Below are 12,282 nucleotides of genomic sequence, written 5' to 3'. Positions count from 1 at the left end.
GGTGGGCGGATCGCCTGAGGTCGGGTGTTCCAGACCAGCCTGACCAACATGGAGAAACTCCATCTCTACTAAAAGAAAAGAAAAAAAAATTAGCCGAGTGTGGTGGTACATGCCTGTAATCCCAGCTACTCGGGAGGCTGAGTCAGGAGAATTGTTTGAACCTGGGAGGCGGAGGTTGCAGTAAGCCGAGATCGCGCCATTGCACTCCAGCCTGGGCAATAAGACCAAAACTCCATCTCAAAAGACAAAAAAAAAAAAAAAAAAAAAGATTTGAGTTAGGGGTCAGGATTGAGATAAGGTTTAGGTCCGGGGTAGAGGAATAAATCCCATTTTGGGGATCTAATTTAGAGGTTGAGGTCAATTCTAACTTTAGGAGTGTGTCCAACAATGGTTCCTGTCTTACTCAAAATAAAAGCCAAAGACCTTTCAGACCCCATGTCATCAGAGTCCTGTTATATTTCTGGCCTCATCACCTGCCCCCATCTCCTTTGGTCACTCTGTTCTGGTCGCAGTGGTTTGTCTGCTGGGGCACTTCAGACATGCTCTCTGGCTAACACACTGGCCTGCTCGCTTTGCCTGGAACTCACTACCTTCAAGCAGCCACCTGGATCCCTCCACCATCTCCTTCAAAATTTTGCTCAAATATCACCTTCCCATGGGGTCTTTCCAACCAACCTTCCCGATATCATAACCTCAGGAATCCTTGAGGGTAGAGGGAGTCAGTAACTCCCCAACCCTCTTCCTTGCTTAGATTTTCCCTCATAGCACTTACAACCACCTAACAAACTCTACATTTTATATGCTTATTTTTGTACTGACCTGACAGTCCAAAACAAGAGCCTCTATGAAGACAGGAATATTTTCTATCTGTTTTATCACTGCTGTGTCTCTGAGAGCCTGAATAGTTTCTGGCACAGAGTAGATGCTCAATGGATGTTTGAATGAATACAATGAACGAAGATGAATGTACAAAGAAGTTCATCTCCGCATTATTATAATTAAAACTATCCAAGTGTATTTCAATTTGAGGCAGATGACATGCACCATGATACAAGCATAGTATGGAATATTACATAACCATTATAAAGGAAGAAAAAGCAATCTAAATGTACTAAGAGGGAAAAGTTTTCCTCTTTTTAAAAAATAAATGTTATTGCGTATATTTAAAGTGTACAATATGATTGAATGTGCTGTATATACATAGTACAATGATTACTATAGCTGAACAAATTAACATATCCATCATCTCACATAGTTACCCATTTTTCTCCCCTGTGGCAAGAGCAGCTATAATCTACTCATTTAGCAAAAATCCTCGGCTGGGCGCGGTGGCTCAGGCCTGTAATCCCAGCACTTTGGGAGGCCGAGGCCGGTGGATTACCTGAGGTTAGGAGTTGGAGAGCAGCCTGACCAACATGGTGAAATCCCATCTCTACTAAAAATACAAAAATTAGTTGGGCATAGTGGTGCACACCTGTAATCCCAGCTACTCAGGACACTGAGGCAGGAGAATCACTTGAACCCGGGAAGCGGAGGTTGCAGTGAGCCAAGATCATGCCATTGCACTCCAGTCTGGGTGACAGAGCCATATTCCATCTTAAAAAAAAAAAAAAAAGGGCCGGGCGCAGTGGCTCACGCCTGTAATTCCAGCACTTTGGGAGGCCGAGGCGGGTAGATCACAAGGTCAGGAGATCGAGGCCACGGTGAAACCCCGTCTCTACTAAAAATACAAAAAATTAGCCGGGCACGGTGGCGGGCACCTGTAGTCCCAGCTACTCAGGAGGCTGAGGCAGGAGAATGGGGTGAACCCAGGAGGCGGAGCTTGCAGTGAGCCGAGATCGCGCCACTGCACTCCGTCTCAAAAAAAAATAAAAAATAAAAAATAAAAATAAATAAATAAATAAATAAAAAGAAGAAAGGTTCTTCTCCTCCATGTGTCCATGTAGTCTCATCATTTAGCTCCCACTTGTAAGTAGCAAGTTGCCATATTTGGTTTTCTGTTCCTGCATTGGTTTGTAAGGGTAATGGCCTCCAGCTCCATCCATGTCCCTGCAAAGGACATGATCTTGTTCTTTTTTATGGCTACATAGTATTCCATGGTGTATATGTACCACATTTTCTTAATCCAGTTTATTACTGATGAACATTTAGGTTGATTCCATGTCTTCGCTATTGTGAATAGTGCTACAATGAACATATATGTGCATGTGTTTTTAAACAGGATGATTTATACTCCTTTGGGTATACACACTGGGGCCTATGAGAGGGTGGAGGGTGGGAGGAAGGAGAGCATCAGAAAAAAATAACTAATGGGTACTAGGCTTAATACCTGGGTGATTAAATAATCTGTGTAACAAACCCCCATGATGCATATTTACCTAGGCAACAAACTGGCACATCCTGCCCATGTACCCCCGAACTTAAAAGTTAAAAAAAAGAAAAAGAAATATTTGCTTAATAAATTCATAAATGAAGCCCTAAGAAAAGGTTCTTTTAGATAATGTTTAGTACAGACATTTTTGTTATAAATAAATAATATACAAAGAAATCTATGTATAACATGATTAAAATGACCATGAGGACATAGATCCTAAATAGGGCAAATATTAGTGGGGTAGAGTTAGGGAAAGCGTTGTTTTTAACTTACACCTTTCTATTAGAGTTGGGAATGGGTTCAGGCTTACAGGCACGACTGGGATCAGCTTGGACAAGTTCCCACAGGCAGGCCAGAATTAGGATGCAGGGTCTAGGCCACCCCTGAGAGGGGGTGAGGGCAAGAAAACAACCCCAGAAGCTGGGCGCGGTGGCTCATGCCTGTAATCCCAGCCCTTTGGGGGGCCGAGGTGGGCGGATCATGAGGTTGGGAGATCGAGACCATCCTGGCCAACATGGTGAAACCCTGTCTCTACTAAATATACAAAAAATCTGGGAGTGGTGGTGCATGCCTGTAATCCCAGCTACTCGGGAGGCTGAGGCAGAAGAATCGCTTGAACCCAGGAGACAGAGGTTGCCTAAATCATACCACAGCACTCCAGCCTGGTGATAGAGACTCCGTCGAAAAAAAAAGAAAGAGAAGGAAGGAAGGAAGGAAGGAAGGAAGGAAGGAAGGGAAAGAAAGAGAGAGAGAGAAAGAGAGAAAGAAAGAAAGAAAGAAAGAAAGAAAGAAAGAGAGAAAGAGGAAGAAAGGAAAGAAGGAAGGAAGGAAGGAAAGAAAGAGGAAGGAAGGAAGGAAGGAAGGAAGGAAGAAAAGAAAGAAAGAAAGAAAGAAAAGAAAGAAAGAAAGAGAAAGAAAGAAAGAAAGAAGGAAAGAAAGAAAGAAAGAAAGGAAAGAAAGAAAGGAAAGAAAGAAAGAAAGAAAGAAAAGAGAAAGAAAGAAAGAAAGGAAAGAAAGGAAAGAAAGAAAGAAAGGAAGGAAGGAAGGAAGGAAGGAAGGAAGGAAGGAAGGAAGGAAGGAAGGAAGGAAGGAAGGAAGGAAGGAAGGAAAGAAAGAAAGAAAGAAAGAAAGAAAGAAAGAAAGAAAGAAAGAAAGAAAGAAAGAAAGAAAGAAAGAAAGAAAGAAAGAAAGAAAGAATCCAATCACTCCGGACGCTGAGACAGGAGAGGCCCCAAAGGACTCAGCCAGAGCCTATTCCCTGAGCTCAGCCGGTCCTTGAATCCCGCTCCTGCCCCTCAGACCCAGCGCACCGGGTGCCTGCCCTGAGAGCCGCCAGGAGGGACTGTGGGACCGGAACGTGCGGGGGCGCAGGAGCTGGGCACCGCCCGTCCTTCGGAGGGAGGGTGGAGAGAGAGTGCAGTGGTGCCAATTGCTCTCGCTGCGTCAGGGGTTCCAGATAGCCAGAACCGCAAAAGCAGGCGGGGGTGTCCCAGAGTCAGCTCTGCCTGCACCCCAGGGCACTGGGGCCGGGCGTGGGGCGGGGGCTGGTATAAGAGGACCGCCCAGCAGACGGCTGGGGATCTTGGAGCCCAGCTGTGTGCCAGCCCAAGTCCGAACTTGGATCACATCAGATCCTCTCGAGGTGAGAAGAGGCTTCATCAAGGGTGTACCTGTAGGGGAGGGGGCGATGCTGGCTCCGAGCCTGACTCTGCTCCCGAGAGGCAGGGCCTGCAGCCTGGACTCCCGGTCCTGAGCAGTGAGGGCCTGGAAGTCTGCAGTTTGGGGCCTTTTAGGGAAAAAGGAACTACGGACTCAGAAGTTTGGGTTCCATAGGGAGGGGCAAGATCGGAGCCTAGATTCCTGGCTCTCTAGGGGTCTGAAGAACAGGACTTTTGGGTCTGAGGGAGGAGGGGCTGGGGGCCGGGACTCCAGGGTCTGAGGGAAGAGAGGCTGAGAGTCTGGACTCCTGGTTCTGAGAGGAGGGACTGGGACCTGGACTCCTAGGTCTGAGGGAGGAGGGCGATGAGGGTCTGGACCCCTGGGTCTGAGGGAGGAGGAGGTTAGGGGTCCGGAGTTCTGAGTGTGAGGAAGGAGAGGCCAGAGAAATTTCTGGGTCTGAGGGAGGAGGGGCTGGGCCTGAATTGCCTTCTCCTTCTCAGCTCCAGCAGGAGAGGCCCTTCCTCGCCTTGCAGCCCCTGAGCGGCTCAGCAGGGCACCATGGCAGGATCCCTTCTCCTGCCCCTGCAGATCCTACTGCTATCGTTAGCCCTGGGAACTGCCGGACAAGAAGGTGAAAACTGGACTGGGAAGCTTGACCTCACCTCGGGGCCCCCACTGACCCTCTCCAAGGAGTCCCTGAGTCAGAACCCCTCCCTCCTCAAACAGCTTCCATCCTGGGAGGACCAGACTGTGGATGAAGCCCCTGCTCTTCCTGCTTCTGCTGCCTCAGGGGTCTCTGTCCCCTCCAGGCCCTGCCTCCTGTGCTCAGTGTCTCTCTGTGGTTCCCCCAATGCGATGCCCCTCCTGGGTTTCTGAGTGGGCTCCTTCTCTGTCTCTATCCCTGTCTCTTGCTTTCTCTGTATTTCTCCACGCGTTTCCATCTGTCTCTCTCCATCTCTGACTCTGGGAATCCCTGAGGTGCAGCTTCAGCCCTCCCCTGAGGCTGGCTACCCACATGCTCCTCCATGTCTCCATCCAGCCCAGGGTGACAAGATTATTGATGGTGCCCCATGTACAAGAGGCTCCCACCCATGGCAGGTGGCCCTGCTCAGTGGCAATCAGCTGCACTGCGGAGGCGTCCTGGTCAATGAGCGCTGGGTGCTGACTGCCGCCCACTGCAAGATGAAGTAGGTGCCGCCCAAGGCTCTGCTGGAGGTGCGCCAGCATCTCCAACTCCCTGTGGAGAGGTGGGGGGCGGGGGCGGCCGTCTTTCTGTGCCTACGGCTCTATCCTCCTCTCTCTGGGTCTCTGTCCTCCTCTCTCCCTGGCTCTCTGTCTCCCTCTCTCTGGGTCTCTGTCCCCCCTCCTCTCTCTGGGTCTCTGTCCTCCTCTCTCTGGCTCTCTGTCTCCCTCTCTCTGGGTCTCTGTCCCCCCTCCTCTCTCTGGGTCTCTGTCCCCCCTCCTCTCTCTGGGTCTCTGTCCCCCCTCCTCTCTCTGGGTCTCTGTCCTCCTCTCTCTGGCTCTCTGTCTCCCTCTCTCTGGGTCTCTGTCCCGCCTCCTCTCTCTGGCTCTCTGTCCCCCCTCCTCTCTCTGGCTCTCTGTCTCCCTCTCTCTGAGTCTCTGTCCCGCCTCCTCTCTCTGGGTCTCTGTCCCCCCTCCTCTCTCTGGCTCTCTGTCTCCCTCTCTCTGAGTCTCTGTCCCGCCTCCTCTCTCTGGGTCTCTGTCCCCCCTCCTCTCTCTGGGTCTCTGTCCCCCCTCCTCTCTCTGGGTCTCTGTCCCGCCTCCTCTCTCTGGGTCTCTGTCCCCCCTCCTCTCTCTGGGTCTCTGTCCTCCTCTCTCCCTGGCTCTCTGTCTCCCTCTCTCTGGGTCTCTGTCCCCCCTCCTCTCTCTGGGTCTCTGTCCCGCCTCCTCTCTCTGGGTCTCTGTCCCCCCTCCTCTCTCTGGGTCTCTGTCCTCCTCTCTCTGGCTCTCTGTCTCCCTCTCTCTGGGTCTCTGTCCCCCCTCCTCTCTCTGGGTCTCTGTCCCCCCTCCTCTCTCTGGGTCTCTGTCCCCCCTCCTCTCTCTGGGTCTCTGTCCCCCCTCCTCTCTCTGGGTCTCTGTCCCCCCTCCTCTCTCTGGGTCTCTGTCCCGCCTCCTCTCTCTGGGTCTCTGTCCCCCCTCCTCTCTCTGGGTCTCTGTCCCCCCTCCTCTCTCTGGGTCTCTGTCCCCCCTCCTCTCTCTGGGTCTCTTCCTCCTCTCTCCCTGGCTCTCTGTCTCCCTCTCTCTGGGTCTCTGTCCCGCCTCCTCTCTCTGGGTCTCTGTCCCGCCTCCTCTCTCTGGGTCTCTGTCCCGCCTCCTCTCTCTGGGTCTCTGTCCCCCCTCCTCTCTCTGGCTCTCTGTCTCCCTCTCTCTGGGTCTCTGTCCCCCCTCCTCTCTCTGGGTCTCTGTCCCCCCTCCTCTCTCTGGGTCTCTGTCCTCCTCTCTCCCTGGCTCTCTGTCTCCCTCTCTCTGGGTCTCTGTCCCGCCTCCTCTCTCTGGGTCTCTGTCCTCCCTCCTCTCTCTGGGTCTCTGTCCCGCCTCCTCTCTCTGGGTCTCTGTCCCTCTCTCTCTCTGGGTCTCTGTCCCCCCTCCTCTCTCTGGGTCTCTGTCCCGCCTCCTCTCTCTGGGTCTCTGTCCCCCCTCCTCTCTCTGGGTCTCTGTCCCCCCCTCCTCTCTCTGGGTCTCTGTCCCGCCTCCTCTCTCTGGGTCTCTGTCCTCCTCTCTCTGGCTCTCTGTCTCCCTCTCTCTGGGTCTCTGTCCCCCCTCCTCTCTCTGGGTCTCTGTCCCCCCTCCTCTCTCTGGGTCTCTGTCCTCCTCTCTCCCTGGCTCTCTGTCTCCCTCTCTCTGGGTCTCTGTCCCCCCTCCTCTCTCTGGGTCTCTGTCCCGCCTCCTCTCTCTGGGTCTCTGTCCCCCCTCCTCTCTCTAGGTCTCTGTCCTCCTCTCTCTGGCTCTCTGTCTCCCTCTCTCTGGGTCTCTGTCCCCCCTCCTCTCTCTGGGTCTCTGTCCTCCTCTCTCCCTGGCTCTCTGTCTCCCTCTCTCTGGGTCTCTGTCCCGCCTCCTCTCTCTGGGTCTCTGTCCCTCTCTCTCTCTGGGTCTCTGTCCCCCCTCCTCTCTCTGGGTCTCTGTCCTCCCTCCTCTCTCTGGGTCTCTGTCCCCCCTCCTCTCTCTGGGTCTCTGTCCCCCCTCCTCTCTCTGGGTCTCTGTCCCCCCTCCTCTCTCTGGGTCTCTGTCCCGCCTCCTCTCTCTGGGTCTCTGTCCCCCCTCCTCTCTCTGGGTCTCTGTCCCTCTCTCTCTCTGGGTCTCTGTCCCGCCTCCTCTCTCTGGGTCTCTGTCCCGCCTCCTCTCTCTGGGTCTCTGTCCCCCCTCCTCTCTCTGGGTCTCTGTCCCGCCTCCTCTCTCTGGGTCTCTGTCCCTCTCTCTCTCTGGGTCTCTGTCCCCCCTCCTCTCTCTGGGTCTCTGTCCCCCCTCCTCTCTCTGGGTCTCTGTCCCGCCTCCTCTCTCTGGGTCTCTGTCCCTCTCTCTCTCTGGGTCTCTGTCCCGCCTCCCCTCTCTGGGTCTCTGTCCCCCCTCCTCTCTCTGGGTCTCTGTCCCGCCTCCTCTCTCTGGGTCTCTGTCCCCCCACCCTCGGGTCTTTGCACACCCTCTCTGTCACAGTGTCTCTTCTGAATCTCCGAATGTCACTCTCTCCTCCCAGTGACTACACCGTGCACCTGGGCAGTGATACGCTGGGCGACAGGAAAGCTCAGAGGATCAAGGCTTCGAGGTCATTCCGCCACCCTGGCTACTCCACACAGACCCATGTTAATGACCTCATGCTCGTGAAGCTCAATAGCCCGGCCAGGCTGTCATCCACGGTGAAGAAAGTCAGGCTGCCCTCCCGCTGTGAACCCCCTGGAACCACCTGTACTGTCTCTGGCTGGGGCACTACCACGAGCCCAGATGGTAGGTGGCCTCAGTGACCCAGGAGTCCAGACCCCATCCCCCTCCCTCAGACCCAGGAGTCCTGACCCCAGTCCCCTCCTCCCTCAGACCCAGGAGTCCTGACCCCAGTCCCCTCCTCCCTCAGACCCAGGAGTCCAGATCCCCAGCCCCTCCTCCCTCAGACCCAGGAGTCCAGATCCCCAGCCCCTCCTCCCTCAGACCCAGGAGTCCTGGGCCCCCAGCCCCTCCTCCCTCAGACCCAGGAGTCCAGGCCCCAGCCCCTCCTTCCTCAGACCCAGGAGTCCACACCCCAGCTCCTCCTCCCTCAGACCCAGGAGTCCAGACCCCGAACCCCTCCTCCCTCAGACCCAGGAGTCCAGACCCCCAGACCCTCCTCCCTCAGACCCAGGAGTCTGGGCCACAGCGCTTCTGGCCCTCACCCCATCCTCTCTGACTGACAGCTCTCCCTGCTCCTCCCTGCAGTGACCTTTCCCTCTGACCTCATGTGCGTGGATGTCAAGCTCATCTCCTCCCAGGACTGCACGAAGGTTTATAAGGACATGCTGGGAAATTCCATGCTGTGCGCTGGCATCCCCAACTCCAAGAAAAACGCCTGCAATGTGAGACTCTCCCCCTCAATTCCTTCCCAGTCCTGGGTGCCCTGTCTGCATGCCCCAGGGGCAGAGCTTGACCCAAGTGACTGGGCACTGAGCCTGGCCTTGCCCTCCCCCCAGGCCCGGCCTCCTCAGCTTTTTTCACCTCATTCTCTGCCTAGGTCAGGGGTGGGAGCTTACTTAGGGGTCAATGTGGCCCTAGGGATGAGACAGAGAGTTTAATAAGGGTGAGAAAGTGGGGGCGGGACCAGGGAAGGAGAGTGAGGTGCTGGTCCCAGGCCCAAACCTTAAGGGGGCACCGAAAACCTCAGTGATTGAGATACATCATAATGCAATATTTAAAAATAAAAAATAAAATTAACGCAGAAGCCCACGATGGATAAAATGTTTCCATTTTAAATAAAGAGCAGGTGACTCTTACTGAATTTTCCCTCGCCGTAGGGGCCAGCGTGGCTCAGCACAGCGCTGTACTGGCGCTGTCTTCATTTCAAATGTGGATACGATGTCCATCATGCAGTTTTGTGAATTACATTTGATTTTGTTAAATACTGTACTGAAGTATTATGTATTACAGTTACTGAGATTTTGTGCCTGAAGCTGATGACTCACTCAACTGACCCTGGTCCTGGTCCCGGGGAAAACACTGTTTCCCTCCACCTCATCCCTGTTCCCTCTTCCTGGCCTTTTGTCATCCCCTCTCTGTTTCTGAACAGTCTTCCCCCGTCTCTCTTTGTGACATAATTTCATTTCATCCTTTTCCTCTTTGTTCTTTCTCTGTGTTGAGCTAGCTTGCTCTCTCTCCCCTGCTGTCTCTCCACGCACTCCTCTCTGCTCTCTCTTCTCCCTCTTTCTCTCGCTTCTCTCTCTCCCCTCCCCTGCCTCTCTCTCCTCTCCCTGCCCCCCTCCTCTCTCTTTTTTCCTGTCTCTCTGTCTCTTCTCTGGCCCTCTCCTCTCTCTCTCCCCCCAACTTCTCTATCTCTCTTCATCTCTCTCCCTCTTCTCTCCTTGCCCCTTCCTTTCTACTCTGTCTCTCTCTCTCTTTCTTCTATCTCTCCTCTCCCCACCTGCTCCCCCATCTCTGTCTTTTTTTATTCTCCTCCTCTCTTCCAGTCTCTCTCTCCTCTCCCCACCCCCACCCCCTCTCTCTCCCCACACCTTCCCCCTCCCCCTTCTCTGTCTCTCTCTTCTACCTCTTTCTGCTCCACCCCCATCTCTCTCTTCTCCTCTTCCCACACCCTCCCCCTCTCCCTTATCCCTTTGTCTCTCTCTCTTCTCCCTCCTTCTTCTCCACCCCCATCTGTCTGTCTCTTTCTCTCTCCATACCCTTTCCCTCTTCCCCATCTCTCTTTGTCTCTCTCTCTTTTCCCTCTTTCTTCTCCACCTCCAACTCTCTCTGTCTCTCCACACCCATCCTCCTTGCTCACATCTGCACCTTCAGCTCTCAGGGGATGTGGGATAGTGAGTGTTAGGGATAGAGGTGATGGCAGAGAGATGACTGTCCTAGGGAACAGGGTGTTCCCCTTCTCCCCTGGTAAGGGCCAGTTCCATGAATGTGCAAGCTCTGCACTGACACAGAGCCCCACACTCAGAAGGGTCTCAAACTTAGTCTAATGCATTCCTGTTGTTGTCTTGAAATTCTTAATAATTTTTTAACAAAGAGCCCTGCGTTTTCATTTGGCACCAAGCTCTGTAAATTATGTAATTGGTCTTGACCCTGGTCTCCGAGACCATCGTGTCCCCCTTTCCCGTGCAAGACGGCATGCATCCACCCTTTAGAGATGATGTTTCTTCTCCCACTAGCTTGGAGCAGGGTCCTTAACGTTGGAAAATAAAGAGTGCTCTGATCCGGAAACCCCACCCCTTCTCTGCAATTGCTCTCATTGGCCAAGGGTGAAACCAGTGTCTTCAAAGGACCTAGTGTGTTCCTAGCACTAGCTCTCCCACTGGTCCCCAGAGACAATGAGTCTCTTCTCATTGGCTGTGGGGTGGAAGTCCATAATCTGCAAGACAAAGACCGATAACTGAGGAATGTATGATAATGAGTTGGGTTTTTATCTGAAGCCAAAGTTAATCTCTGGCTGTATTCCCTCTAGGGTGACTCGGGGGGACCGTTGGTGTGCAGAGGTACCCTGCAAGGTCTGGTGTCCTGGGGAACTTTCCCTTGCGGCCAACCCAACGACCCAGGAGTCTATACTCAAGTCTGCAAGTTCACCAAGTGGATAAATGACACCATCAAAAAGCATCGCTAACACCCCACCAAGAGTTAAATAACTGTGTGCTTCGAACAGAAAATGCACAGGAGTAAGGACGCTGATGACCCGTAAAGTCATATTTGACTTTACCTTTCCTCAGAGATATACTTAAACCTCATGCCCTGTTTGTAAACCAATCAAATTGGTAAAGACCTAAAACCAAAACAAGTAAGGAAACAAAACTCTCAGTGCTGGAGAAGACTCAGTGAGACCGTCACTCTCAAACACTGGAAGTGGACGTTCTACAATCTTGATGGAAGACAGTTGGTCAACGTACACCAAGACCCTTATTCACCACCTTTGATCCAGTAACGCTAGTCTTAGGAAGAACCTACTAAAAAAAAAAAAATCCAAAATGTAGAACAAGACTTGAATTTATCATAATATTATTTATCACAGAAATAAAGTGAAAACATCAACATGTTCCAAAAGTACTGGATGGCTTAAATAATAGTCTGGTTTGGCACAATGATTTTTTTTTTTCTTTGAGACAGAGTCTCACTCTGTTGCCCGGGTTGCAGTGCAGTGATGCAATCTTGGCTCACTGCAACCTCTGCCTCCTGGATTCAAGTGATTCTCATGCCTCAGCCTCTGAAGTACCTGGGACTACAGGTGTGCACCACCACACCAGGCTAATTTTTTGTGTATTTTTACTAGAGACAGGGTTTCACCATGTTGGCCAGTGTGGTCTCGAACGCCTGACCTCAGATGACCCACCCACCTTGACCTCCCAAAGTGCTGGGATTACAGGCGGGAACCACCACGCCTAGCTCACAATGATATTATAAACCTATTAAAAATGATTCTTAGAATTGTTAGTATTATGCAAGAATGTTTAGGCTATATGATGCTAAATGACAAAAGGAAGACAAAAATATATATGTATGTGAACTTAACCATAAAAAATAAAATATTCACAGAATCAAATCTGAAAACACATGTCCCAGACTGCATACTGGGGTCGTCATGAGGTGTCTCCTTCTTTCTGTGTACTTTTCCTTGAATGTATGCTTTTATAACATGAAAAATAAAGGCGGGAAAAAAAGTCTGAAGATCTGCGGTTGGAGAGAGACCTTTCAGGAAGGGAGCCTAGAAAGAAAACTGTGACCGGTTTTGAGCCCTGGTCCTGCCCGCCCTGTTCCAGGGTATAGTTCCGTTTCCCAGATCTCAGTTTTTCCTTCCTGTAAAATGGGAGAGAGAAGAAAGGATGGAAAGAGGAAGAAGGAGGGGAGGAGGGAGGAGAGAACAGGCCCACTTCATTACCGTGGGAAGGGGTGTGAAATTGTTTCTGAGTATCTCATGAGTGACAAGTGAGGAGGGAGCCAGGCGAGTTTCAGAGGGATTGGGATGGTGGTAGACAGGACACAGGGGTCCCACAGGGGTCTGCCAGAAGTGAGCAAACAGTGCTGGAGGAAGACGGTGGCACCTGCTCCCCAAGAAGGGA

At 52.3% G+C, this 12,282-nt stretch overlaps 1 protein-coding gene across 2 annotated transcripts; it reads left to right on the top strand.

The window, feature by feature from the left end:
- The first annotated feature begins 3,801 nt into the window (after window positions 1-3,801).
- KLK7 (kallikrein related peptidase 7) lies at window positions 3,802-11,773 on the top strand. 2 transcript variants are annotated; one of them, XM_015124680.3, is made up of 6 exons: window positions 3,802-4,016; window positions 4,534-4,664; window positions 5,073-5,220; window positions 7,746-7,993; window positions 8,456-8,592; window positions 10,680-11,773. In XM_015124680.3, exons 2-6 carry the CDS (start codon window positions 4,592-4,594, stop codon window positions 10,833-10,835), a joined length of 762 nt encoding a protein of 253 aa, XP_014980166.2. In that variant the 5' UTR covers window positions 3,802-4,016; window positions 4,534-4,591; the 3' UTR covers window positions 10,836-11,773. The 2 variants fall into 2 exon arrangements, with proteins under 2 accessions (XP_014980166.2, XP_077837220.1); XM_077981094.1 differs by lacking the exon at window positions 4,534-4,664.
- The last annotated feature ends 509 nt before the right edge of the window (window positions 11,774-12,282 follow it).

The sequence above is a fragment of the Macaca mulatta genome, chromosome 19 (assembly GCF_049350105.2).
Source record: "Macaca mulatta isolate MMU2019108-1 chromosome 19, T2T-MMU8v2.0, whole genome shotgun sequence".
Taxonomy (NCBI): domain Eukaryota; kingdom Metazoa; phylum Chordata; class Mammalia; order Primates; family Cercopithecidae; genus Macaca; species Macaca mulatta.
This window is presented reverse-complemented; position numbering and strand designations above follow the sequence as displayed.

What these genes read in the sequence shown, in the direction of transcription:
- KLK7 (XM_015124680.3), top strand. Translation starts at nt 4,592, where the DNA reads ATGGCAGGATCCCTTCTCCTGCCCCTGCAGATCCTACTGCTATCGTTA. An exon ending in GGGAACTGCCGGACAAGAAG is followed by an intron (nt 4,665 to 5,072) that starts GTGAAAACTGGA and finishes GTCTCCATCCAG; the next exon opens with CCCAGGGTGACAAGATTATT. An exon ending in GCCGCCCACTGCAAGATGAA is followed by an intron (nt 5,221 to 7,745) that starts GTAGGTGCCGCC and finishes CTCTCCTCCCAG; the next exon opens with TGACTACACCGTGCACCTGG.